Source organism: Antedon mediterranea, chromosome 5 (assembly GCF_964355755.1).
Source record: "Antedon mediterranea chromosome 5, ecAntMedi1.1, whole genome shotgun sequence".
NCBI lineage: Eukaryota > Metazoa > Echinodermata > Crinoidea > Comatulida > Antedonidae > Antedon > Antedon mediterranea.
In genome coordinates, this window is record NC_092674.1 from 9,389,041 (window position 1) to 9,414,046 (window position 25,006).

At 33.2% G+C, this 25,006-nt stretch overlaps 2 protein-coding genes across 2 annotated transcripts in view; one reads left to right on the forward strand and one right to left on the reverse strand.

Moving 5' to 3' along the window:
• The window catches only part of LOC140048527 (uncharacterized), a 42,542-nt gene extending 28,624 nt beyond the window's left edge, over positions 1 to 13,918 (reverse strand). Inside the window, exon 1 of the mRNA XM_072093266.1 lies at positions 13,051 to 13,918. Within this exon, the coding sequence (XP_071949367.1) occupies positions 13,051 to 13,371 (321 nt within the window). The 5' untranslated portion in view covers positions 13,372 to 13,918. The remainder of the gene's footprint in view (positions 1 to 13,050) is intronic.
• Positions 13,919 to 16,022: 2,104 nt separating this feature from the next.
• On the forward strand, positions 16,023 to 24,906 carry LOC140048715 (uncharacterized). The gene is made up of 7 exons (XM_072093487.1): positions 16,023 to 16,324; positions 19,665 to 19,728; positions 21,144 to 21,238; positions 21,832 to 21,939; positions 22,752 to 22,793; positions 22,960 to 23,040; positions 23,280 to 24,906. Exons 1-7 carry the CDS (start codon positions 16,253 to 16,255, stop codon positions 23,892 to 23,894), a joined length of 1,077 nt encoding a protein of 358 aa, XP_071949588.1. The 5' UTR covers positions 16,023 to 16,252; the 3' UTR covers positions 23,895 to 24,906.
• Positions 24,907 to 25,006: the final 100 nt, after the last annotated feature.

Consider the following 25,006-nt stretch of genomic DNA (forward strand, 5'->3'; position numbering starts at 1 on the left):
TAAAGGTTCTTAGCAAAAAAATGATTTCACTAAACTCCATTTTCATCTTTCCTTTGCACCATCAAAATTTGGGCTACAAGTAGGGTTGTCTGTAGTTAGCACTCATAGTCTACCAACACTATTTTGGGTGTGTAACTGTAATTAGTTTCTGGATAAACTGACAATGAGGAAGGCCACATCAAGTTGAAATGTACTGTATTAACGATGACAACTTTAGAAAGGAAATGGCCTATATTGGTTTATCCATATAAGCTGTGCACAATGGTGTGTTAAGAACAAGATAATTTAAGTACAGTAGAACCTGTGTTTTACGTACCCTGATTTTACGTACGCTTAAAATAACCGATGACGTCATCATTTTCTTACATTGAGGGCGCAATTTAACAACAACAAAGCACACAAAGCCACAATCATGGCTGTCTGCGCTGTGTGTGGGAAAAACTACGCACGTGCATTCCCCCTAAAGCAGCGACTGTTTTTATTGATAGAAAACAATTATATTTTACACTTCATTTAAACATCGCACAGCCTGTATATACTGTATTTTCTAGTTAGGCCTTACATCTTGCTAGGCCTGCTAGCCTAGCCTGAATAGTCTAGGGCCTAGGCCTAGCCAGTGACCACCTCAGCCTGCATACTGTACAGAAGTAGGCAAATACGGCTAGCTACGATCTCTACGTATTTGGGGTCAATTTAAGGTCAACCTTGATTTTACGAATCCCTTGTTTTACGTACGCCTTTCGGTCCCATACCGTACGTAAAATGAAGGTTCTACTGTAATTATATCTGGAACTAAGAGATGTAAATAGAAAATAAAAATATTTAGAAACTCAACGACAATGTGACATTTAATTGTAATGACATTTGTTGCATTGCAGCTAATAAAAGTAGGATCTATAAAACAGGTTTTTCCTTGGAACTAATCCAGGCCTGTAATAATAATACATACTTAATCTTACTTTTCCGTGTACTACCAAGTATATGAAACACATGATGTCCTGTACAAAACATGTTTTTCTTCCAAGTACTGTAGACGTTCTTGTTTGGATAATAAAATGTAATAAGCGCATGTTTAGGTATTTATTTTTAGTCATAAACTTTTCTTGTTAAAGCTTGTCAGTTTTATGTATACAGGGCAAACCACGGAGGATTTCAGATTTTTAAGATAGGGATCTCGTGCTTTAACATTATAAAAATGAAGTACAAAACTTAAACCTAATTTTCAATTTTTTTGTTTTGCATTAACATTAGGATTTTTAATTGCGATGGTAGTCTATGAGTGCGACTTACATGGATAAACCAACAATATTCTTTCTCTCCAAAGGTTGTTTAATTTAGAAAATTGAATTTTATAGCTTCCCCCCCCCCCACCTCAAAAAATGGTATAGTCTATAAACAGCACCCTCAAGTAGGACAATCCCACTTGCTTTCATAATGCTGTTGATTGTGCACCACCAACTTCAGTTAGCTTATGTATACTGAAAGAAGCAAAATCCAAGGGGGCCCTATGTCTATGTTTGGGGGTTATTTTTATTTTGATAATGTCTTATGACCAGTAATTGGTCCGGTTTCTGCTAATACCTGTAAGAATATAGACATTATGTTATTCAGGCATTAAACTACAGAAGTAGACATAGGCCCCTAGAAACAAAACAAAAAAACAACAAAATTAATTGAAGACTATTGAATACATATAACATTTTATCGCTCACTTGACAATAGAACTACCATTACAAATCATTAACAGTATTTAATACCAAACCAGTAAAATAGTACTAACCACATCAATCGCTTGAAACACAAACAGACTCGCTTTTTGTTGTTAAAACCCATTGAAGCGAGTCACACATTACAATAGCCTATACCAGATATCTGAAACCTTGATATTATTACATTGAATGGTTGTGGTAATTTACCTATTATAAGTATTATGTCTTGTGTTAATATAATCAAAGTGGTGTTCATATAAAAGTTTTAAGTACTAATTAAGTTCTTTATTTTATAATACATTTTTTATGGTGTAAAAACATTAATTATACAGTAGCTATCAATGAGGTTTATGTTCCTCAGTAAAATTTGAATTTTTTTAAACAAAGTTATTCACTTTTGATTATCAAATCCCAAATAATGTGTTCATCATTATGAAATCATTTATTTTAAAGCGCCATCAATGACACCATTGATTTACTGTATATTTCGGTATATCACCACACAAGAGCCATCAGTCCTACCTTTGTAAGTACTTGTAGCATAATTTCAAAATTATTTCCCACTTTTGAACGACCCAGGATTAGAATGTCTGTAGATGATGCTTTTTCAAAATTTTTTTTTAACCAGTAAAAAAAGTAAAAAAAAATTTTATATTAACATTAGCACCATTCTACCAATTACTAAAGGTCAACTTCAAGAGTCTTCTTTCTGATTACAACCAAAAATGGCAGTTTTAATTAAATATGACTCCTAATTAAATACTGAACCACCTACACATAGTTTAAATGAGCACATTGAATTATAAATTATTCATCTTTATATATATTATCAATTAAATCCGACGTTGCAATCCCCACGTTTCAGAAGCTTTACATTAGAATAGTTTGTATTCTTTTCTTAGCTGAGGAAGGGATGGGGTGAAGCAGAAGCAGAGATAGGGTGAAGCAGAGGAAGGGATGAGGTGAAGCAGAGGCAGGTATAGGGTGAAGCAGAGGCAGAGATAGGGTGAAGCAGAGGGAAGGATGGGGTGAAGCAGAGGCAGGGATAGGGTGAAGCAGAGGGAGGGATGGGGTGAAGCAGAGGCAGAGATAGGGTGAAGCAGAGGAAGGGATAGGGTGAAGCAGAGGAAGGGATAGGGTGAAGCAGAGGAAGGGATAGGGTGAAGCAGAGGCAGAAATAGGGTGAAGTTGGGGTCTACAGTTGAACTGGTCAAGATCAAGGAACCCCTCGCGCAGAGAAAATCTATCATATTTTCAAACAGATTTTACATGTTTACCGGAACTGAGCGTACTATAGCCTGATCGACGTATCATACGAAATGTGACCTCAGAGGATTATTCATTAAATTGTTTAAAAAGATACTGTACCTTCCAAATAATTATTTTAATAAAGTATTAGAATCGGAATTTCTTTAGGACTCATCTTTTCCCAATATATTTTACCATTTTAAATAGCATGTTAGATAAATATAAACATCATTTATTATTCATTCATTCAAGATGGCCCCCATGGCAAACTTCTACTATGAGGTCAAAGATTCATACAGTATATAAGAAAAACAAACATATTACAATACAGGCCTATACACATTTAAAAGATATATTAAATATCACCTACAGTTGATAAAACAACACATTTTGTCAAATATGAAAGGTATGAATACTTTGTATATTCGTATTATTTAAGACTTCTGCTTTTTATAGACCCTAATTGAAAAATTATGATTTCATAGATTTATTTTTTTATTAAAATTATAGACAGTACAGTGAGTGTATTTTTAGATCATTTTTTTAAAAGTGAAAGTGAAAAAATTATGTCTTTATTTCTTCACTGTGGATGATAAATAAAATTAATATATTCTTTTAGAAGAAAGTAATATCTTCCAAAATAAGTATAAAAACTACAAAATACAATAATAAATTTACAAACAGATTAAAAAAGAAAAACATTTAAAAATTTGCTTATTTCATTTACCAAAACTGGGTAAAAAACAAGTTCCTTGTAAATTGGAATTCATAGTTCTGACCTTCATGGTGAAAACCCTAGATTTGAGAAATTGATTAAAAAATGTATATTATATGTACCGTACTGGACTAAATTTAAATAATGTTTAAAATTGCCAAAAAGTTTCAATAATAAAAATCAATTTAATTTTGAACTTTAACCTTTACACATTCAAATAACCAAACTACTATATACAATATTATATCAAAGCCACGGTGGAGCTAAAGCCTTTACAGCAGTAAGCTGTTATGCAGGTAAGCCAGTCCAATTAGTTTAGAAATAGCATTAGCACACATCACAGCCTATTGTACTAGGCTGGCCATCATTATCTTACTTCTTGACACGCATGTCAAATTAATTGAGATCCGATCCAATTAGATTTTGACACTCGGCTCAACACCTTATGCACTACACCACTCGAATCAATAGGAAAGAAATAAACGACTGCAAAGATACAGTTAGGAAAATAATTTGCAGTAGGTAAAGTGGCTTTAGGAATAATTTAACATTGCTATCGATACGGCCCTTATTGTAATAATAGTAATAATATTATCGTCTTAATTTGTGTTTTTAACACATGTTGATAATTGGAAAAGATGTTACAGCAGAGATTCAATATGGGTAGCAGTTTATACAGTATAAACAAATGCTTCAATAGATAATTGCTGAGGGGGTGTCTCGAAAACAGAGACCAGAGACCCGAGGTCTCTGTTTTCGAGAAAATCTCGAGAACTCAAAAACAGAGACCCCCTATATTACGTAATATTGAGACGTTTTAGTGGGGGTCTCTGTTTTCGAGAAAATCTCAAAAACAGAGACCCTGGGTCTCGGGTCTCTGTTTTCGAGGTCTCTGTTTTCGAGACACCCATTGCTGAGGCTATAGAATACCAGAAGTGGTGCAAGAGAGTTTGAGTACGAAACTACAGTACTTTAGTACATAAATCATATTACATTATAAATATGCTTGTTTATTAAAAAAATCACAAGATGTGAAAATGGCTAAAAATATAGAGATTTTTGTATACTACAGTAGTATTATATAAATTTATAGGCATAGAAAAAAATTGCCATACTATATACTAGAAATTTCTCAAAAATATTAGGAAATCTGTGACAATGAGAAAAGGCTGTCCCAAGGTGAGATTCGAACTTGGAATCTACAGTAACTGCTCGTAACAAATTTCTTTTGTAGGTTATTAAAAAGAGCAAGTGGCAAATAATACAAATTTAGTTTGGATAATTAATATTTTAGTAATTAAAATATTTGAATCTAAGACCACGATTGTGTTGTGTCATTCTCTGGATTAAAAATCAAACCATTATAAATAAATGTTCTACTACTGTATGTATAGTTTCATGTTCTCTAGTATTTTGATCGTTATAATAACTTCAAAATCTACAGTATTTGTTCACTATGCCAGTGGGTTATATATATTGGTACTAATAATCTGTCTGGACTAACATGTATTTTGTATGAAAAACAACAAACATGTCGGTAACACCTTTGGAATTCCCTTGTTCTTTTGTTACATGAAAATATACAGTATTTCTAAATTGCATTGAAAACGAAACTAAACACTAAGTATATATTGATTTGGCTTTGTTTCCTTCGATTTTCTGACCAGTATTACAGTAGTTATCATTGTACACATTCAATTAAATAGTTTAAAAATGATTTTTTTTTGTGACACAGGGCTTACTTCAGTCAGCGTACAGTTCCTATGGACACTTACGTGTAATGGCGCATTGTTGCTGTCGCAACCCCTCGACCGATTGTGTCAAATAAATAAATAAATTAAAAATAAAATTACTATAAAACGTTTTTTGGTAAATTAATATGTAAGTACAGTTCAAAGATACATGTGACTTAAACTCCTACTGTATATGGTGTGTTGAGAACAACTTAATTCCCCTTGAAAATGTTGCGAGTATATTGATACTTTGCAGTGATTTTTCAGATACAGTATAAAATAAATAAAGGTTTTTTTAAATTATGGAATTTCCGTGCAAAATTTAACATTTTATCAGGTGTTGTTCAGTTTTGACTACAGTGCATTTTAGGATATCCGTGCCAGCATAAATGTTCCGGCTGCTTTAAATATGTGTAAACAGAAAGTGACTATTCAGCAAAAGTGTCTATACAGATTTTTAAAAAGTTGGTGTCCATTAAATAGTACCAAGATAGTGAATGTGTTAAAAACCACAATACCTACCATTATCCTGTAGAAAAGAGGCCAACAAAGTAAACACTGAATGCTATGTAAGAAGTCCTGTATTTTATTATGGAAACTGACATAAAAAGGGAAACTGACATAAAAAGGGCATCTTGACAATGAGCTCACTACAGGCCAATTGAAATACAGCATACATAATGGATACAAAGAATTGTATGACGTTATGGACTTCCCTGTGACGTCTTAAATGACATTAGAAAACCTAAAAATTATGTTTTTTTCACACTATTGAAATCATCTAAATGATAATTTAAATATTGAGGATTATTATAAAATAATGAGGTTGTCTGTGATGCAAACAGCAGTTGCATTAGGACTTTGTTATATGTATCTTGTAACCAAGAATATAAGCAGAATCTCAAGAAAAATCGATGTGCAACCTGAACTGATCCAGGGAAGAAAAAAATAATGACTGCCCTGGGAAAACCTGAGGAGCAGACAAGTACTGATAGTTAAGTACTGTACTAAATTTTGTAATGTACATCGGTGCAGAATGTTAAAGTTTCCTGTAAAATACAAACAATCAAAATTCTCTGAAAAAACATCTAACAATTCATAGAAAGTAGACCCGACCTGAACGTCAACTACAGTCCAGTATTTCTATGAAATGAAGTATATATATGTGTCAATGACTTAAAAAAATACAATTGAAGTTTATTTACTTTTGATATGGTTGATCTTTCAACTTCGTTTCAAGCATGGTGAATTATTACACTGATAACTATTGAATATATGATACGTTGACAGTGATGTAACAACCCTATGTGACCCCCTTTGTTGTCAAGCAGACAACTCAAAAGCGGTATTTTATTCGCCTGAGTGATTTCAACATTTTTCTATTTTTTATGTTGAATTATGCATACTTTTCTTAAGCGATTGATATATTTCTTTTGATGACATCACCCTCTGATTTCTGTATTTTATTTGTACATTTCAAAAGTTATTGAAACAGACAAATGTTACATTATGATTCTACAGATACTACTGTACATTAGCATTCAACCAACAAGATTTTGTTTGTGTTGTTATAAAATCTGGTTTTAACCTTTTTCTCTCAGCTTTTTAAATCGTTTCTTTTTGTTGAGTATTTTAAAAATTAATATGAATAACATAGAAAAAAAAAATTACAAAATTAAAATTACACAATGAAATCATGGATTATACTAAGACTGAGTGATTGTATAACTTTTAGTACTACTCTACTACGTATTGTTATGGCAGTTACTTTAGCCTATACAGTCAACTCTCCCAATACCGGACACCCTTGGGCGGGCATATATTTTCCGGTTTTTCAAAAGTCCGGTTTCCTGAAAACATATTTTTAAAGTCATCACGTTGTCACTGAAAATGCTTTGAATCACCGGTCCGAATGCTGCCCGGTACGGTCTAGCGTAGGGAAGGCCTAGGCTATGATTGTGTCAAGCTAGTTTTAATTAAATAAATACTGATAGGCCTAGGCCTACTTTATTAATATTAAAGACCCCTTCCCTGCAATTTTGGACGTTTTTTGGAAAATAATACATATATATCACTTTAAAAACATTAAACCATGTCATTCCATGTCTTAAATGTACGTTTTATGGTAAATTATGATAAAAAGTGAGAAATAATGCACTACCTAAGTAGCTCGCGGCGATCGACCTCTCGTGGACGGTCTTAGGCCTAGCCTAGCTAGGCTTAGTTTTGTAGGCCTAGCTGGTAAACATCGATAACGTACGAACATCGTACGCTAGCTATATACCTAGCCTGACGTTGTATAGTTGCTGCATTAATTGTCTTTCTATTTTTGCCAGACTCCGTTGATACAAATTGGGGAAAACCCGGTATTTTCGCTGAAAAGTTAGGAGTCTTCCATTTGTTTTGGCTTCACGATCGATCGAAAAGTGGGCGAATTACAGGTGAAAAACAAAAATATCAATCCGCGCGCAATGCATTTTGGGATTTATAGCGGGCCGCTATAATTATTAGAATCGATTTATTTTTCACATTTTTAACCGTTTAAAGACGAAAAAAGTTATCGCAATAGGACCATATAGTATTATTTTTACATTAAATATAGTTTGTGATCTTCAATTAGATCTAAAAAACGTAGGGAATGGGGCTTTAAGCTAATTAAATTTACCTTTTTTAAAAGTTACATTATTTACTGTACCAATAAAACATGTTACAGTAGTAAATTATTGTTTCTCAATGTGTTTTTAGCGGCAAAAAGGCTAGGCCTACGTACGTACGGTGAACATAATTTTGGTCGTTTATTGTTTATCGCGAGCAAGCAGCAGCATGGGTGATAAAAATAGCAGAGAGGGGCTTTGATTGATGCGCATGTGCAGAGGTGTCATAATAAAAAAACACCCACACTTAGACCACATGTTTTTTAAGCTCCTTTATTTTGACGTAATTTGATAGCAATAAACGAGCCAAGCAATAATGACACAATAATTAATTGGTAACATTTCAAAGTTTATTAACACTAGTCAAGTTTATTCCGTTTACGTTTTGCCATAATGATTTCCAAATTTATAATGATGCACATTTTTAGTGAAACATTCCTTTTTAAAGTCTTATTGCAATTGTGAATTTAACAATAATTTAAACAAAACAAAGACACAAAGTGGAATGTAAATTGAACTTTATTAAAAAACAATTCATATGCTAAAAAACAGGGAGTTGTTAACAACTCCCTGCTAAAAATAATAGACATTAAGACATAGCGCTTCACCGCAGTTCGATACGCAACAAAGCAATTGCCGCCTCGTGGGTTAACAATGAACTGACATGTCAATCACAGTGTAGCGCTCCATGGCAACATTATTTGATCGTACCGCGAAACATTGCGCACTTCATGCATGGTCCAGTCCAGGGTATGGTTAAAAGCTTTTGTGAATGTATTGAATCCGATTCCGCGACGACGATGTTACGTTGTTTTCGTAAATATTTGGAGTTTTTTAACTGTCAGTCCGGTTTTCAGACGCTAATTTTTGTGTTTTGTACTTCATAATTGGTCCGGATTCCGGAATTGGGTATTCCGGTTTTCATAATAAATTACAGTACATTTAGAATAGGGACAAGCTGGGCCCTCCAAAAAAGTCCGGTTTTCCGTGAATTCTGGTTTTGGGAGAGTCCGGTATTGGGAGAGTTGACTGTACTATAGATCTTAGCATGCCCACGATTGGTACTATCAGTATACGTGCAAAAAAGTACAATGGTCAGCTATAGTAACTTCAAAGTGGCAAAAATCTAAATTAATATATTCATGTAGTTATTTAACGTATTTATTTGAATAAAACCCCGCTTTGAATAAATGCTTCTCCCGAATAAACTCCCCCACAGAACGTCATTTTGAATAAAACGCTTTTATTTATTTCCTCGATTAAACATTTCTATTTGTATGACAGTAGTAGAATTCATTGATTGACATGATCTACAATTTACAAGCATTTTTATTTTTGTTGACACTTCTCGATATTAATTGTGTTGCATTTTTTCATATCTATTTTATTATACATATTACTGTACCATATTACATCCAAAAAAATAAACGCCTCCCATGAATAATCGTCTCCCTCGAACGCCCCCTAATAACCCCTCTGAGCAATAACCGGCCGGGACGTTTTTTCAACAGTATAATTTAATAAAAAACAAAATTATATTTAATATACAGTACAGCATGCAGTACAGTAGTAACAGCAGCATAATCATCACGTAATGTAGTTTATGTAGTATGTATTATGTAAGCAAGCAAAACCTACAGTAGATTTGAATGCAAGGAACTAGCTTTAATTTAGTGTTTCCTGTATAATCTTACAATACAACGGTCGCATCGGTGTTTTGGTCAAAAACTGCAATCAGTGTAATGCCATTTTCCTTTAACTTGACAGCATGTTGTATAGTACTAGGTTTTAAAATGTCTACATTTTAGGGTACTTATTGCAAGTAAGTAAATATATAATTTTGATGGAAATGTTGTATGTTATTTCTCTATTGTACACTACCTACTGTATAGGCCTGGTGTGGTCTCATTGCTGAATTATTGTCTTTTTTTTTTGGCAGAATCCGTTATAAAAATCGGTAATTTCAATGACATTTTAGGGTTCTTCCATTATTTTCCCTTCACAATATCACACCAAATATGGCTGCATCACAGAAGCAAAACGAAGATCAATCTGTGAGCAATGCCGCATGTTTGTTTAATAAAGTTTAAAAAGTTTTTTGTATTTTCAAAATAGTAAAAATCATTTGTTAACGTTTTTATTTAATATTACTTTTCGGATGATAAAAATCTAAAAAAAATAAAAACACATATTAGTATTACTTAATTGTTTTATCTTTTAATTAAACATCCCGTTAGCAGGAGCCGTGAATGTACTGTACTGTACCATGTACAGTAAATATAGTAATCCATAAATTCAGAGTATTATCTATAATAATATAATTTTCTTCCCACCAACCAGATTCAAAAGTTTCCATGTTTATTCAAATTGGCATATTTTGTGGCTTTTTCTATTCCATTCATTGTCATTCAATAGAACTATTAAAGTATAGAAATTCATACAATGAAGCAACAGCTTACGTTATGTATTCTATTGAAAATTTATATAAAATAGCAAAAGTTCAACAAAGTTCTTGTAAAGCTGTAATTTGCTTTACAGAAAGTACTATACTTCTATGAGAATCATTTTTATAAACATAAGCTTTTAGGATTTTTGGTTTAAAAATCAATAACCTACTGTATGGGAACCTAACGTAACTCAATTAATCGTAAACTGTACAAACATTAAAAAAAAACTGTATGGTGGAATCTTCGAAAACTGGTTATCTCGAAATTGGAACTCATGCAATTTAACTAAGACAATTGTTAAAGTCCTAAAATCATCTCTTCGTTTAATAGAACACCAAATTTCCAAATTATTTAGTCTACTAAATTTGTCAGAATATTACATAAAAAAGTTTGGTAAATCAAAGACTGGGCAATGTTGACTTTCAGCGGGAATCCCTTTCAGCGACCTTTAAAGAAATGACATTCGCAACGCCAGCAATTTGACCAATCAATTTAGATGATCCATTACTTTGCATATTCTTGGTGGTGGGGATGGTAGCGTCAACAAATTTTAAACTTGACTTGCCTGCTTGAAGTATAAAATACAAGCTTGACAATGACAAGAAAAGTTTGGTTATTAACTGTAAAACAATAAAATGACACACAACAGCAATGTACAGTATGATATTTTACTGTAGCTCGCCAGACCTAAAGTGGATTGTGTCAAAATGCTAGCTGGAATTAGTATACAATGATCCTTCTACAGTAGTTAACAAGGTCTGTCCTACATTTCAACCTACTGTATAGTTACAAATCGACCTTTGAGATTTGAGATACAGTAATAACTGTGCATTCTGGGCATATTAACAGATGTTTTCTACCATCTATCAGCATCCACAATGTACAGATGTATATCTTTACTTGATAACATATCTCTAACCTAATAGTTTACTGTATACAGTACTTATGTATTATTGTATTGTCATGTTGCTATACTGTACGTCATGTATACATACCTCTTTTTACTGTATCACCATGTGATTCTACAAGTTGTTATAAATCACATAATTGATTGTACTAATTAAATATGTACTGTACAGGTGCGGATTTAGGTGGGGCTAAAAGACTTTAGTCCCGCATAAAATTTAACTTTTTAAAATAAATTAATGACTATTTTTATAGTAATACAGTATTATATAACATCATTTATGAAATATTTAGCCCCACCTAATCCATAATGTTGGACCCGCCCCTGCTGTAAATATGCAGTGTGTACAGTACAGTTGGCTAGATAAAGCATAGGGTGTGCATACAAAATGTTACAATAGGGTGGGTGGAAGACTTTGTAGGTGGATGTCCCCACCCACCTCCGCCCAGCACAATTATGAAATGTGGTTTACTACTGTATATTTATAAGAATAAAAAGAATTTTCCTACTACTTTTTTTTAAAACAGAAAAATCAACAACTCGTTAAAATACAATAAGGAAACCGGATTGAAATAATGTAATTTCAAAAGAAATGACGAGGTGTCACCAAAAATAGCTTTGAAAGGACTACTTACTTTACGTATTAATGAAATAAAGTAAATAATTAGGAAATATTAAAAAGATATTAAAGTATGTAAAGCCTTGTCTACACTTTCAAACTTTATGCGACAAAAAAATGTGACATGCCCATATATGGACATGATGATGTCAAATCACTACCATAGCGTAATATACCATACCATAAGTTTGTATGTTACAGCTGTTTACCAGCTAGGCCTACAAAACTTCGGTCAATAAGAGGATATTCGACACAAGCTACTTTGTTAGTTAGTGAATTGTTTCTCTCTTTTTACCATAATTTATCATTTAACATAAGAAATGACCTTGTTTAATGTTTTTAAAGTAATATAGGGCTATGTATTATTCTTACAAAACGTAAAAAAATTGTAGGGATAGGGTCTTCTCTAAGAGCAAGAATTATAGTCTAGCTGCTGTACTGTAATATTGTTTTCATTACATTTTCATTTGTAGAATTTCATAAGTTTATAATTTTGCAGCAACCCGATACAATGTATTTGTACACAAAACCCCCTTTTTCTTTAATAATTACTTGGATCGCTCTCACCGTAAGGGGAGCATGTGTGAAACGGTAATTCTTATGATGAACCGGTAACGATATGCATGAAGGTATGTGTTTAATAAGCAATCCTAGGCCTATAGGTGATTAACATAAACATTAAAAAAAATAATAATCAATATAAATATAATATTTATAAGATTCAAGAAACATTTTTCTGTTGCCAAACACAGCTGTCAATTAAACCCAATTAATTTACAAGTTGGTTACAATTTCGAATTTAGCTGCCAGCAGTTGTTTTCAGCAGGACTTCAATAAGAAAGTTTATCGTAATAAACTGCTGTTTATTACTTATTAGGCCTAATACAATTACTTTTTATAAAAAAATATGTTTACCGCCACTAGGCCTAGCACTACTGCTGGTGGTTTTGTATTCAAAACACTCAACACGTCGAGATAAACAAAAACAACACAAAACACAAGGACGGTGGGTACATACCATGAGATTTGGATGAGGCTGGCAAGAAGCATCGCCATTTAGGTCTTTCTCAACTTTCGGGGCTCTTAGTTGTCCTTCTTGTTTAACCCTACCGTGACAGTTAGTTTTGTTGTTTTTTGCCTTACTCTGATAATAACGAGTTCGCAGTCTCTCGGTGTCTTGTTGTTCATGGGCATTTTTCGCTGACATTCTAGCTTCATACGAATTATTGTGCAAATCTGACTGGCGTCGAATTCGATCAATTCGTTGCTTTAGCCTCTCCTGAATTGTATTTACAACATTCTGTCTCTGTTGCGGGGAAGACATAATGCAATCCCCCATTTTACCTGTGAAATCCAGTTGAGCTGTTTTTATTCCACCACACAATTAAAATAGACGAAACATTCGAAGGTACTCATTTCTCCACACTGTGTGTTGGTAAACTCGACTCGACGCACTTGAACCTCCAATCTTTCGGTCAAATCTGTCCGACATCAATGCTTTATTATTATTCATGAGCTGGAGCTAGGAATCGTTCAACGCGCATACTTTGTCACTCGACTTACAAAATCAGGACACCTCCGCGGAATAAAGCAACAACAAAAAACGTTTAAGAATGCGGTTTCAAACTTATTTCTTTACAAATGATTGAACAATTGGAGTTATCTAGTACACATGTTGAATCAGGTTTTATCTGAATCATAAACTTAGTATGGTATCCTTAATTAATTAGTGAAAAAGCATGATAAGTTTTGCGGAAGTGACAAAATACTCTCTCGTTCGCTTGTGGACCGTACCACTTTTAAGTAGGGCTTTCCGAAATAATGGGTCGCTGATGGCTAGAATTATGTGACGTCATATTTAACCCTTGTCCTTTTGTAAAAATTGTTTTAGCCGGAATAACGCGTCAATTTGATTTCTGACGTTTCTAAGTCTTAGAAAATGTATTTTTACTAAACGTATATTGTACAGTGCATTATGAATTAAACAAACAAGTATTTTGATGAGGTTTTTTTATAATTATTGGCTATCATTCTCCAACATTAATTGCCATAGATCGATTTGGCTTACAATATTTATTTCGTGGATCAAATAATTAATTGAAAATAGGGCAACAAGAATATTTTTTTATTAAATTTTGCACAAAATATATTGCGCTAGACTAGACTACGCGGAAACAAATCGGAAGTCAAATCATTTTCCGCGGTGCTGTGCGTAGGAAACGCTCATCCGATTTGTAGCTTACGCGGGCGTTCAGGTGTGCGTAGTAAACGCTCATCCTATTTGTAACTTACGCGGGCGCGTTCAGTACAGTACTTCTATTACAAAAAAAGCGTAAATATGTATAAAAAAAATTAATAAGGTTAAATTAAATTAATATCACGATAAATTTTCATAATTAAATGTGGTCAAATACTGTATATAGTTTACCGGTATTAGGCATTGGTGTCTTTGAATATTCATATACTAACACTAAATACAAAACAAGGAATGAATAAATACCGCAAAACATCGAAAATAGAAAAAAGCAGGCATTTGGAACGCAAATAAATGGTATCATTAATTTCTCATTGCATCCCCAGAAGAGGATATACATCCTGAGTGGCCCCTTAAAACTTTCGAAATGTTTTGAAACATTTCCTAGCAGGTAATAGTGTTTAATTTGAATTAATTAATAATAGGATACATATGTCTTACTTTAAACTGATGTATGTTGTGTACATTCTATTCAGGCACTATTTCGTAAACAAATAAATCATTATTTACCAAGTATTTTGATATGAGACAATTTTTTTTAAATGAATTTAAAAAGAGGATAGTAATATGAAGTATATATAAACATATAGTATTAATATGTAGTAATCGTGATAATTAGCAAATATTTTAGATCACAAAAGAGGAGAAAAAAAGAACAAACAATACAAATTGAAAATATTATATAATAAACACGGGAAGATAATTCACTCTTCCCTTTTTAAACATTGCTTTGTTCAAATCAATTCAATTAACATTCATATATATATATATTTATATATTATCATTCCTAGTTATCTATTGTTGATACAGTATTATTTTTCATTTATTAATATTAGGCCTATAATAGAAAATAAACGCAACTGGAGAAAGCTTTATTATTTCACATAAATTTTATTTTCACCCTTTATTGTTTACATTGACAACAGTTCCATAGAAGTTACTTTAAAAATAAATTTGCTGAAGATTCCTAGTAAATGAACTGGTTATGTTATTTCGCGATCAAAGTGTAACATTTCCGTGTGCTTAGTCATAGCTGTTGAATTATAATGTACATTTACTGGTTTGCTGATTAGCGCCCTCTAGAGTTAATGAAAGAAGTTTTATAGCCAAAGTTAGGCTCTGTCAACACTGTCACACTTTATGTGACAAAAAAAATATGATGTGCTCATATATGGACATGATGATGTCATAGAACTACTACTATATTTAAGCATAGCACTACCATATATGGGCACATCACACTTTTTTGTCGAAGTAGTTTGTGCAGACAGAGCTTTACCATTATTATTTATTACAATGCTATCTAAAAATATAACATTAATTTAATTTTAAAAATTGTAAAAAAAAAATAAAAAAAATAATAACATTATTGTCCAAATTCGATGATATATATCATAATATGTGGCGTTACAGTACAGGGAATCGTTTGTTGATCATCAAATGTCGATGATCTTCCAATGTATTTATGTTTAAAATTCTGCACCACAAATAGAATCTCCTCATCTGACTTTTACCATGATTTTGCTAAATCAACTGCTGAAGCTTTGTGAATCGACCACAATAACAAAGGACGATTGGATTGGTGCGGTCGATCGAACCAGCCATCGCACGCACCTCTGGTTGGTTGTCAGTTTTGCGGAGCTAGATTCGCAGGTCAATAACGATTTTCGCACTTTAACTCCAAGCAAAAACGGGAAACATTTGCATAATCACAATACCAATATCACATTTTGATATTTTTGACTGGAAGCTGAGTGATTGTTTCGATCTTCTGGTCCTGGACACGTAGCAGCAATCATCTATTTGGTTCGTTCAGAAACTAAAACACCAAATACCAAATGTGTCCTCAATTTTAAGCCGTGAATATCTAAAAAAGACATGTGTATGAACACATATGATGTTTAAAGTGAAATAGTTGCTAAATTATTAAGGATTGCAGATTTTAGGTTAAATAAAAGGCGACGAAATGACTTTGATTAGGAAATGCCTTTGGTGTGGTGTTCGCCGAGGTTCAATCTGTGCTGCCATCTCCTCAATGGTAAGTATGTTTATGTTAGTACAGTAATACATTTTTCGATATTTTGTATTTTTTATGAGAGCATCCTGTCTTTTCCCTTAAATTATTTGTAAGTTAAATGTGTATGCCAAAACGGTTATCATGGCTGTATCTACCATAAACTAAAAAACATTTCGGACGGATTCAATTCAATTCAACTTTATTTAACTACGAAGGCCCAGCAGAATACATGGTTTTAAAAGTACAAATACAATTGAAACACCTTAAATAATATATTATAATTTAAAAAGAGGATACTAATATGAAGTATGCATAAACATGTAGTATTAATATGTATTAATATGTATTAATATGTATTATCTATAGGCCTATACCAAAGTATTATTATGTATGTAAATGACAGAGGGCGTAAAGGGTGTATAACACATAATATATTTATTTATATAAATAGTAAAAACACAGAGCTACTACAGTACTAAGTTAGGCTAAAGAACATTATGTTAAGCAATAATTCGTCACGTTTAAGACGGCCTAAATGTTAGGTTATGCACACAGAATTTCAGTATTATGTATATCGAACCATTTCTCAATTATTGTACAATAAAATCACTTTCGTTATTATATAGGCTACCGCAGTAATGTTGAACATCGATATACGTTTTATACAACCATGGTGGAATTATTTATTATTTATTATTTTCCTCCATAATATAACATTGTTTGAAATGTAAGGCATTAGGCCTACTGAAAAATGACAATGCTGTTGGGTGTCATTTGCAAATCTCAAGAGGTACAAATAGGACCTAAGCTAAATCAAAACGGTAAACCAATACTCAGAAAGTTACAAACTTTTTGGAAAACACTACCTTTTATCAGAGCTAATGCAAATCGAGATAATAATAATATTATAATTTATATAGCGCCTAATGTTTTGAAACCTCTAAGCGCTGAACATTATTACCCCAGTCAATGTTCTGGGGGATCAAACACGTATGGAAAGATACTCCCATAATGCAGCTAGTAATCAGGCAAAGCTGTGCCTTGATCTAATCAGGTTCCCATTTATACATACACATGTAAACCAAAAAATAATCACAGATATGAAGTAATTATACCATACTGACTGAGACTGCAGTCTGTACACTAATAACATCCTTGACTTTAACATGAACTGTATTTTATTCGATTGTTACATTTTCTCCAATAAATTATTGTAAAATGCCGCACATGCACATGCGACTTCAAACGAAGTGAAATTTAAATCCGGGTTGTGAGATTGATAAAAAAAAAGGTTCACTATTGACTTGCACGGGGACATGCGCAAGTTATCACTGAGTGAGAGATGCTTATCCAACTAAATATCAAAAAGAGAGAAGAGGGAAGTAAATTCAACTGAGTAAAATGAACGCTGAACTTCAACTAATGTCAGCATCTTTTGCATAATTTTAAAGCTTAGGAGGTGGCTGTTTGGGTTATGTGAGAAAGAAAGGAACTACAGTCTAACTTATTCGTATTTATATATTTATATATTGTTGATTGTGTTGTCTATAGTTTAAATATTTGTTATTGTGTAATACATAATTATGCAATTCATCCATGTGCTGCCATGTATGTAGCCTACGTTTAAATGTGAATTTTTGAATAAATATACCGAGATATAAACTCACTGAGAGTGGGTGTGTATATTGTAAATTCGAGGAACTTTACGAATATAAACCGAAGTGGGATGTGATTGCACAAAAAACGGACGGAGGCCCAGAATTAATTATATAACTGTTGTATTAGTTCTTTATTTATGTTTTTCCTATGCATTTAGAGTGGTAATTTTTAGATATTATAATTATGTACTTTATAAATGGATACATTTTATTACGGTGCCTCTAAATGTAAGTGTAAGTATAAATATTAAAAAAACATTTAATTTACACTGTAGATTAACTTCTTCCCTATAAATTAATTCTCTACCCTAATGAAACAACAAAATAATTTGTCTATCCATTATATCTATATGTTCTATATTAAGAGCATCTATACCTTGTGGGTAATTTCTCAATTTGATTTACTTCGATCTTGTCGCTATATCATGGCCTTCATTTGGTTACCAGGCTGACAAATATCATCATAATTTCATAATGACGAATGATACGATAGGTTTGGATTTTATTAATTTACAATATTCATGAATATTAAATAATTAACACAGGAACCACAAAGCAATATTAAGCGTCTAAATTGTTTTGTGAAAATATGTAATATGAATGCCTTTTTTTAGTAGCGTAGCTCAAGTAGTATTATTTAATGTAGGCCTTCCCGGTAGTAATCAAATAAAATCAAACTTAGGCATATATTAGCGAAGAGATCTTCTAAATAGACGTCTATATAATATAGGTTTCTTTGTTTATTTTCACACAATATGAAAATAATACAAAATGTAAAGTAATAGGTGTGTGAGGAATTGACACAGTCATAGAGTTTGAACCGCCAACAATAAATAAATACGTAATTCATTCATTCATTCAATTCCTTTATTTCGGATAGTACAAATCATAAAAAAAAGAGAGACAAATTTCACCAGGAAATTAACAATAGCATCTTCCACACAAAACAACCTAAAGTATCAATTTGCACCAACTCTGATGCAGGATGGATTGTGGAAGTACGTTAGCTATTGTCTGAATCAGACTATTACAACTGTCATGAAGTCTGTTCTTAAAACTATGAATGGAGTTACTCCAATATTCATAGAATGAGGGAACGTTATTCGGTACAAATTGTTAGAATCAAGATCAAAACAGATTCTATAGGATCAATATGCCTAGAGCATTGTCACTCCATACCCTATTGTTACCAATCGAATCGAATTGTGTGTAAAATCGAATTTTGAAATGCATACACACTGGTTTACTAAAAGCACGATGTGTATAGTAGTTTGTCTATCATAATCGATTTTAAATTCCATCGTCCTGAATTCAAATCATTTGATAAATGATGTTGATCACTGAAATGATGATATAATGCTCTTTATCATCAACATCACGACATAAACAATACATTCATTATCATCAGCAAGATTGTTAATCCATGGTTCGAACCCAGACTTTGGAATTAGAAAACCACATGCATGAGATGATGACCATTCATTTGAATAGTGTCCTTAGAATGTGAACAGGATAACTTTTAGTTTGAACTCTGACCTTAGAAATAGAATTCATGTTTTGTATTATGCAAAAGACCTCTGAACTAGACTGTCATGCTAATTATTATACTTCTGTAGGCTACTACTTACTCCAGCTGCTACAACTTCAACATCGGTACCGTACCATTTCAATCTTCGTCACAACTGTATTCTTTTTTGTTACAGGTATATTGTGTTCTTACCTTCGTATGTGCTTTCTACGCTCATAAACATATTCGAGTTAAAGACGGTGAGTATTAATTCTTTATGTACAGTATAACTGGTTATAAGTTGATATTGATAATAAGTAAGGAGGAATATTCCAATAATGAGTGAGTGTCCGAGTGGTTAAGAGAGTGGAACCGTAATTACGTAGCCATAACATCTGCAAAAGTCTTCTCGGATAAGGACTATAAACCGTGCACTTTAAAGAACCTAGTACACAGAGAAGGGGTTACCTCGGTGTACTAGTACACATCCAGCTCCAGTCACTGTCATTCACAGTCACTGGTTGACCAGTCTTTGACTGAAGAGGTCACCCAGCATAAAGAATTGAAATAAATAAAATACAAAATAGGAATATTCTCTCTCTATGCACATTCTTTATCCTAAGAAGTACTAAGAAGCGTTTCTTTCAGGAATTATTTCCTCTCTAAGCAAATCCTTTATTCTCTATAAGATGAAAGCGTGAATTATAGCCAAAATACTACTTTTTATAGATATTGTCAGCCTTTATAGTCTTTTGAAACTAAAAACTAAAAATATCTCATAAAGTAACCTCATGCCGGCCTAAGTTAATTGCCCCAGAGTAAAACCTTTCTACCAATCAATACCGTGTTCGCAATTTTAAAAGCTTAAGACTGTTTTCCATCTAAGATAAAATATTCGCTCGAGTTGAACACTTCTGAGCTCTGATTAGTTACGCACTTTTTCACGTCACAACAAATAGATGGAAATAATGAAAACACATGCGCGCCAACGCTTTCTATTCGCGTTAATTGATTTGCCTCGTGGAAAACAGTCTTCATGACAATCAATTATGTATATCATTCTACATTACAAATATGTACTGCGGCACCATACTAACTAGATTAAAACAAGCTAAACAAACTGACTATGTACTTTTGTAGGTCGGATTATCAATACAATTTAAGGAAAATCTTACAACATAGATAGACCTACTGGCACCTCATTGCTGGTACTATAGAACCCCTTTAAAGGGATACCTTCGGGACCCAAAAACAGTTGATAGTGGTATGTCTTCTGAGTAGGGGCTGGTCATAGTGTTTAAATGGAATTACATTTTTTTGTAAATATGTGTTGCTATATAAAACATAATTTGCTGACGTTTTAATTTTATTTGAGTGTTACGTTGTACCACTGAAAGAAATTAAGCAAAGAAAAAAATATGGATACTGTCTAAAATTAAACAATATTATAATACATACTTTATTTCAAACAGATTCGTAATAACTCCTTTCTAAGAAATAGGCAGATACAATTAAGTCGATAAATCGTCCGTTATCATAGGTGTTTTTTTAATTTAACATATTTACTTGATGGTCCCTTCACAATAAAATGTTTAGAAACTATAGAGACCACACATTTTCTATTTCCGTTAAAAGTTTGATTACGGTACTAAATTTAGTTTATTTCTTGTTTCAGAACTTGAGGAATTGAAGTGGCTAACTTACGTTACATTTATATTCTCAGTGATGAACTTCATTGCATCAATGCTGGTCATACGAGGTATAATGGATGTAAGTCATTAGAAATAGCTCAATACAATAATAATTGAACACTTTAAAGCTGTCTGATATCATGCTAGAACTATCACTCTATGATTTAGGTGCGGTTTTTCAACATAGAAAACTTTTGCAAACAAAAGAAGAAAGAACTTTTGTTTTGCCGCGAGTTTGCCGACTCACACAAACTTACTTAACTCAAAGATTGTAAACTGAAGTTTCCTAGTGTAGGCTATAGCAGCTTCACATCGACAGTGATTGAGTTCTCTGTTGGAGTCCTCCGCGTCTAGTGTTATTAGGCTTATTGTTTGTATTTGTTCATGTACAATTTCGGAATAATTTGAATTGAATTGAGCTTAAGAAACTTTATGAACATTTTGTTTTTGATGCGAGGTTTTACGACTGACACTAGCAAACCTTGGAAACATTTCGGTCCAAACTCAGAGATTGTAAACTAAAGTTGCCTAGTGTAGACTAGCTTTAGAAATTTGATAGCACTTCTTTGTTTTGCTACGAGTTTGCCGATTGACAAACTGTTAAAGACTTCTTTCCTAATTCTGGAAAGTTTGCTGGTGTAGACCAGGTTAAATATTACTTAATCTTTGCAGGATCGACGTGATTCTCGTATGCTTTTGATACCATTCATTGTGTTAATGACCATGTTTGTCGGTGTCCAATTGGTAGGCTGGGTTCAGATTATACTTACGGTTAAAATTGTAAGTAAATAACCATAGTATTTTTAATTATACATACATTGTTTCAGTTACATTATCTTTATTACCATAGAGCTATAATCTTGATTTTCATCATCATTGCTGCTATCATCATCCTTATTATCGATCATCACAGTTATAAACATAATCATTTGATATTGATATAAAGCCTTTCCACTAGGCGAATCGAAAGCGTCAGCTTATACGCATGCGTATTCATGTTCCATCTTTGAAATCCCTCTCTACGCATGCGCATAAGCTGACGCTTTTGATTTGGGAGAAACAAATTCGCCTAATAAAAAATAGGTTTTGGCCTAAGTAGAAGCTCTTCTATAGCTAGTTTCCATCCATCCCACTGTGAACCTTGCTATTTTAGCTTTCACACCAATCCCACCAAATTGCACGTATATTTCCAGTTTCTTTGTTTTTCTGCATCTTCACTCCTCAGGAAGATCAAAGTATGTTGATCGAATCGTTGAGAAACTCAAAAGTTATTTTCAGAATTAATATTCGTGCTGAACCGCAAACTTTATATCAACATTTGATTTCGCCATGCAAATCCTCAAACAATAATCATTATTATCATAATCATCATACATCATCATCCTCATCATGACCAGCAACATTTATTTCAACTGAAGCGCTTTATTAGGTATGAATATGAAAACATTTTCATGTGGGTATATTTATTAATAACAGAACAACAAAAGTGCCATGTTTATGATAATTCTAAACAGAAGAAATCTCTCAAAAAGAAGAAGAAGAAAGAATGCAAACCAGCGAGGATATTTATGTATTTTAATTTTTTCTTTTAGCTTATTGTAGCAATTATGTATCTACTAGGCACCTGCTTTTCTGTGAGTATTATTTAGTTTTTTACATAGCTATGATATTTGTGTTGCTAACTGAATGATACCTTGATATAATGCCGATTCCATTCAAATCGTCATTTACGGATACCAGCATGCACTACTTATATTACCATTGAAAAAATAATTGGAACCTTTCAATATAACTTTTCAGATTTTTATGAACTTGTGTGTTATTTCTCAATATCAAGAGCTAAAGGATGGCCGGGGAACAAAAGCAAGCTACAATACAACGGTACGATTAATATTATGCATTGTTTAAACTTTAGGAATAGGAGGAACATTCCATCACGCTCATTCCTTGGAAACGGGAAAATACAACCGTATCCGATATTATCTTTAACAGAAAAAATCATCCTCAACATCACCATCCGAGGCGTAACTCCTTACCTCAAGTCGCAACAACTTTTATTATTATTTTATCACGACAATTTCTTAAGGTGAATAAGTTTTACAACTTTTATTTATTTTTAGGAAGAGCCTCCTGTTATGTACATAGCTGTGTCGGACCGGATGACCCTTCCATTCTCGAAAGTTGGTTCAGATAGTGCTGCAGTATATACGACAAGAGTACCTTCTCCATTCGATCCCCCGATGTCGAACCAGTCTATGGGTGGGTCAAAATCAGTGGAACCGTCTCGCAGATGGACAGGAATTGATTACGAATATCCCGCAAGACCACAGTCGTCAGCTGCGGGATCGTACGTACAGAATTTATGTCAGCACGACGGGGCATCAACCCAAACTGAATCTACATTCTTCTTCCCGATGAACACCACAGATAACAATGATGAAAACGATACTGTAGATGCGATTGTGGCATCCGCTCCGTCAGAAAGCGGTTCATACTTGCCGGTTGGTCGAGCACTTTCGTACCCGTCGACACCGGCCAACAACACGCCATATATGTCGTCGACGTTAAACCGTAGAACATTCGTTGAAACTCGCAACTCGTCTCGATCTTTGTCGTATTTGCCAGAAGTGGCTGGCAACCAACATCAGAATGGTAGTTTTGGCGTGAAGCACTTTGCGGCACCTCCACAGTATCATAGCATCTCGATGAAAGAAAAGGTGGAGAGCATCGTCTGAAAAAAGTATGGTGAAATTACGAAATAAGACAATACATTTTCTTAAACTTGGTTTCCACTTACTTGGACGTAAAGTAACGACGTATGCTCATGAGTTGATCAATCACAACCGACAGATTTACTAAAGCTTGGTTCCCACTAGGACGCAAACGTAAGGACGCAGACAAAACACCGGTTGGACAAAACGTATCGACGCAAAGTGACGACATAAGAACAAAATCGTGCGTGTCACAAGTGGATCCGAATACCGATAGAAGAGTATGTTACGTCCTTTCGTTGCGTCCAAGTGGGAACCGAGCTTTACGTGGTGGTAGCTTTAACCTTCTTTAAGACTGAATATGCCATAAACTCAATGGATTCCAAGCAAAACCAAATCTAGCTTTTATCTTGCAGGTGAAATTTTAACAATCCTAGCAAGTAGTGTAAAAGTATGGCTATAAACGTTGCTCGGTATAAATTCCAAAGATTTTAGAGAAAGATTTTAAAGTATGCGCTACGGTATTGTAAACAAGCCTAAAAAGTTTAGAATTTAGATTTTAAACTTGCTCATCATTTTAGTATTTTAAATTTATTATCATTATTACATACGTACATGTACATTAGTAAGAATAAAGGTGTAGTTGGATAGTGTACAGTGATAGGATAGTGAAGTAATATTTATTTTGTATTTCATATAACATTATTTGAAAAATCCACGGTGCGCAGACCGAAATGCTTTTTAACATTTTCATAAACGAAATGAATATGGTAATTAATGAAGTTATAGAAATATAAAAGATTCTGGCTTATAAAGGTATGGTAAATCTTTACGTTAGCTACCCAGTAAACACATGCCTACATCTAGTTGGTAAACCAAAACGAAGAGTCTTGCCATTTTCAGTTTAGTATGGTTGTTTAACAAGCATTAATTCATAAATATTAACATTAAACTAATATGTATTTTTATTAGGCTATATACATTGAATTATTTGAATAAAGTGATAACGATGTACGGTACTTTTATGAGTCAAGGTAATTTGTCTTATTTGTATTTGTATTTTGTATTTTGTATTAATATTTGTCCTCAGTGAGGAAATTCGGATTAGGCCCTCCACGGACCCACGGCAGCCAGCA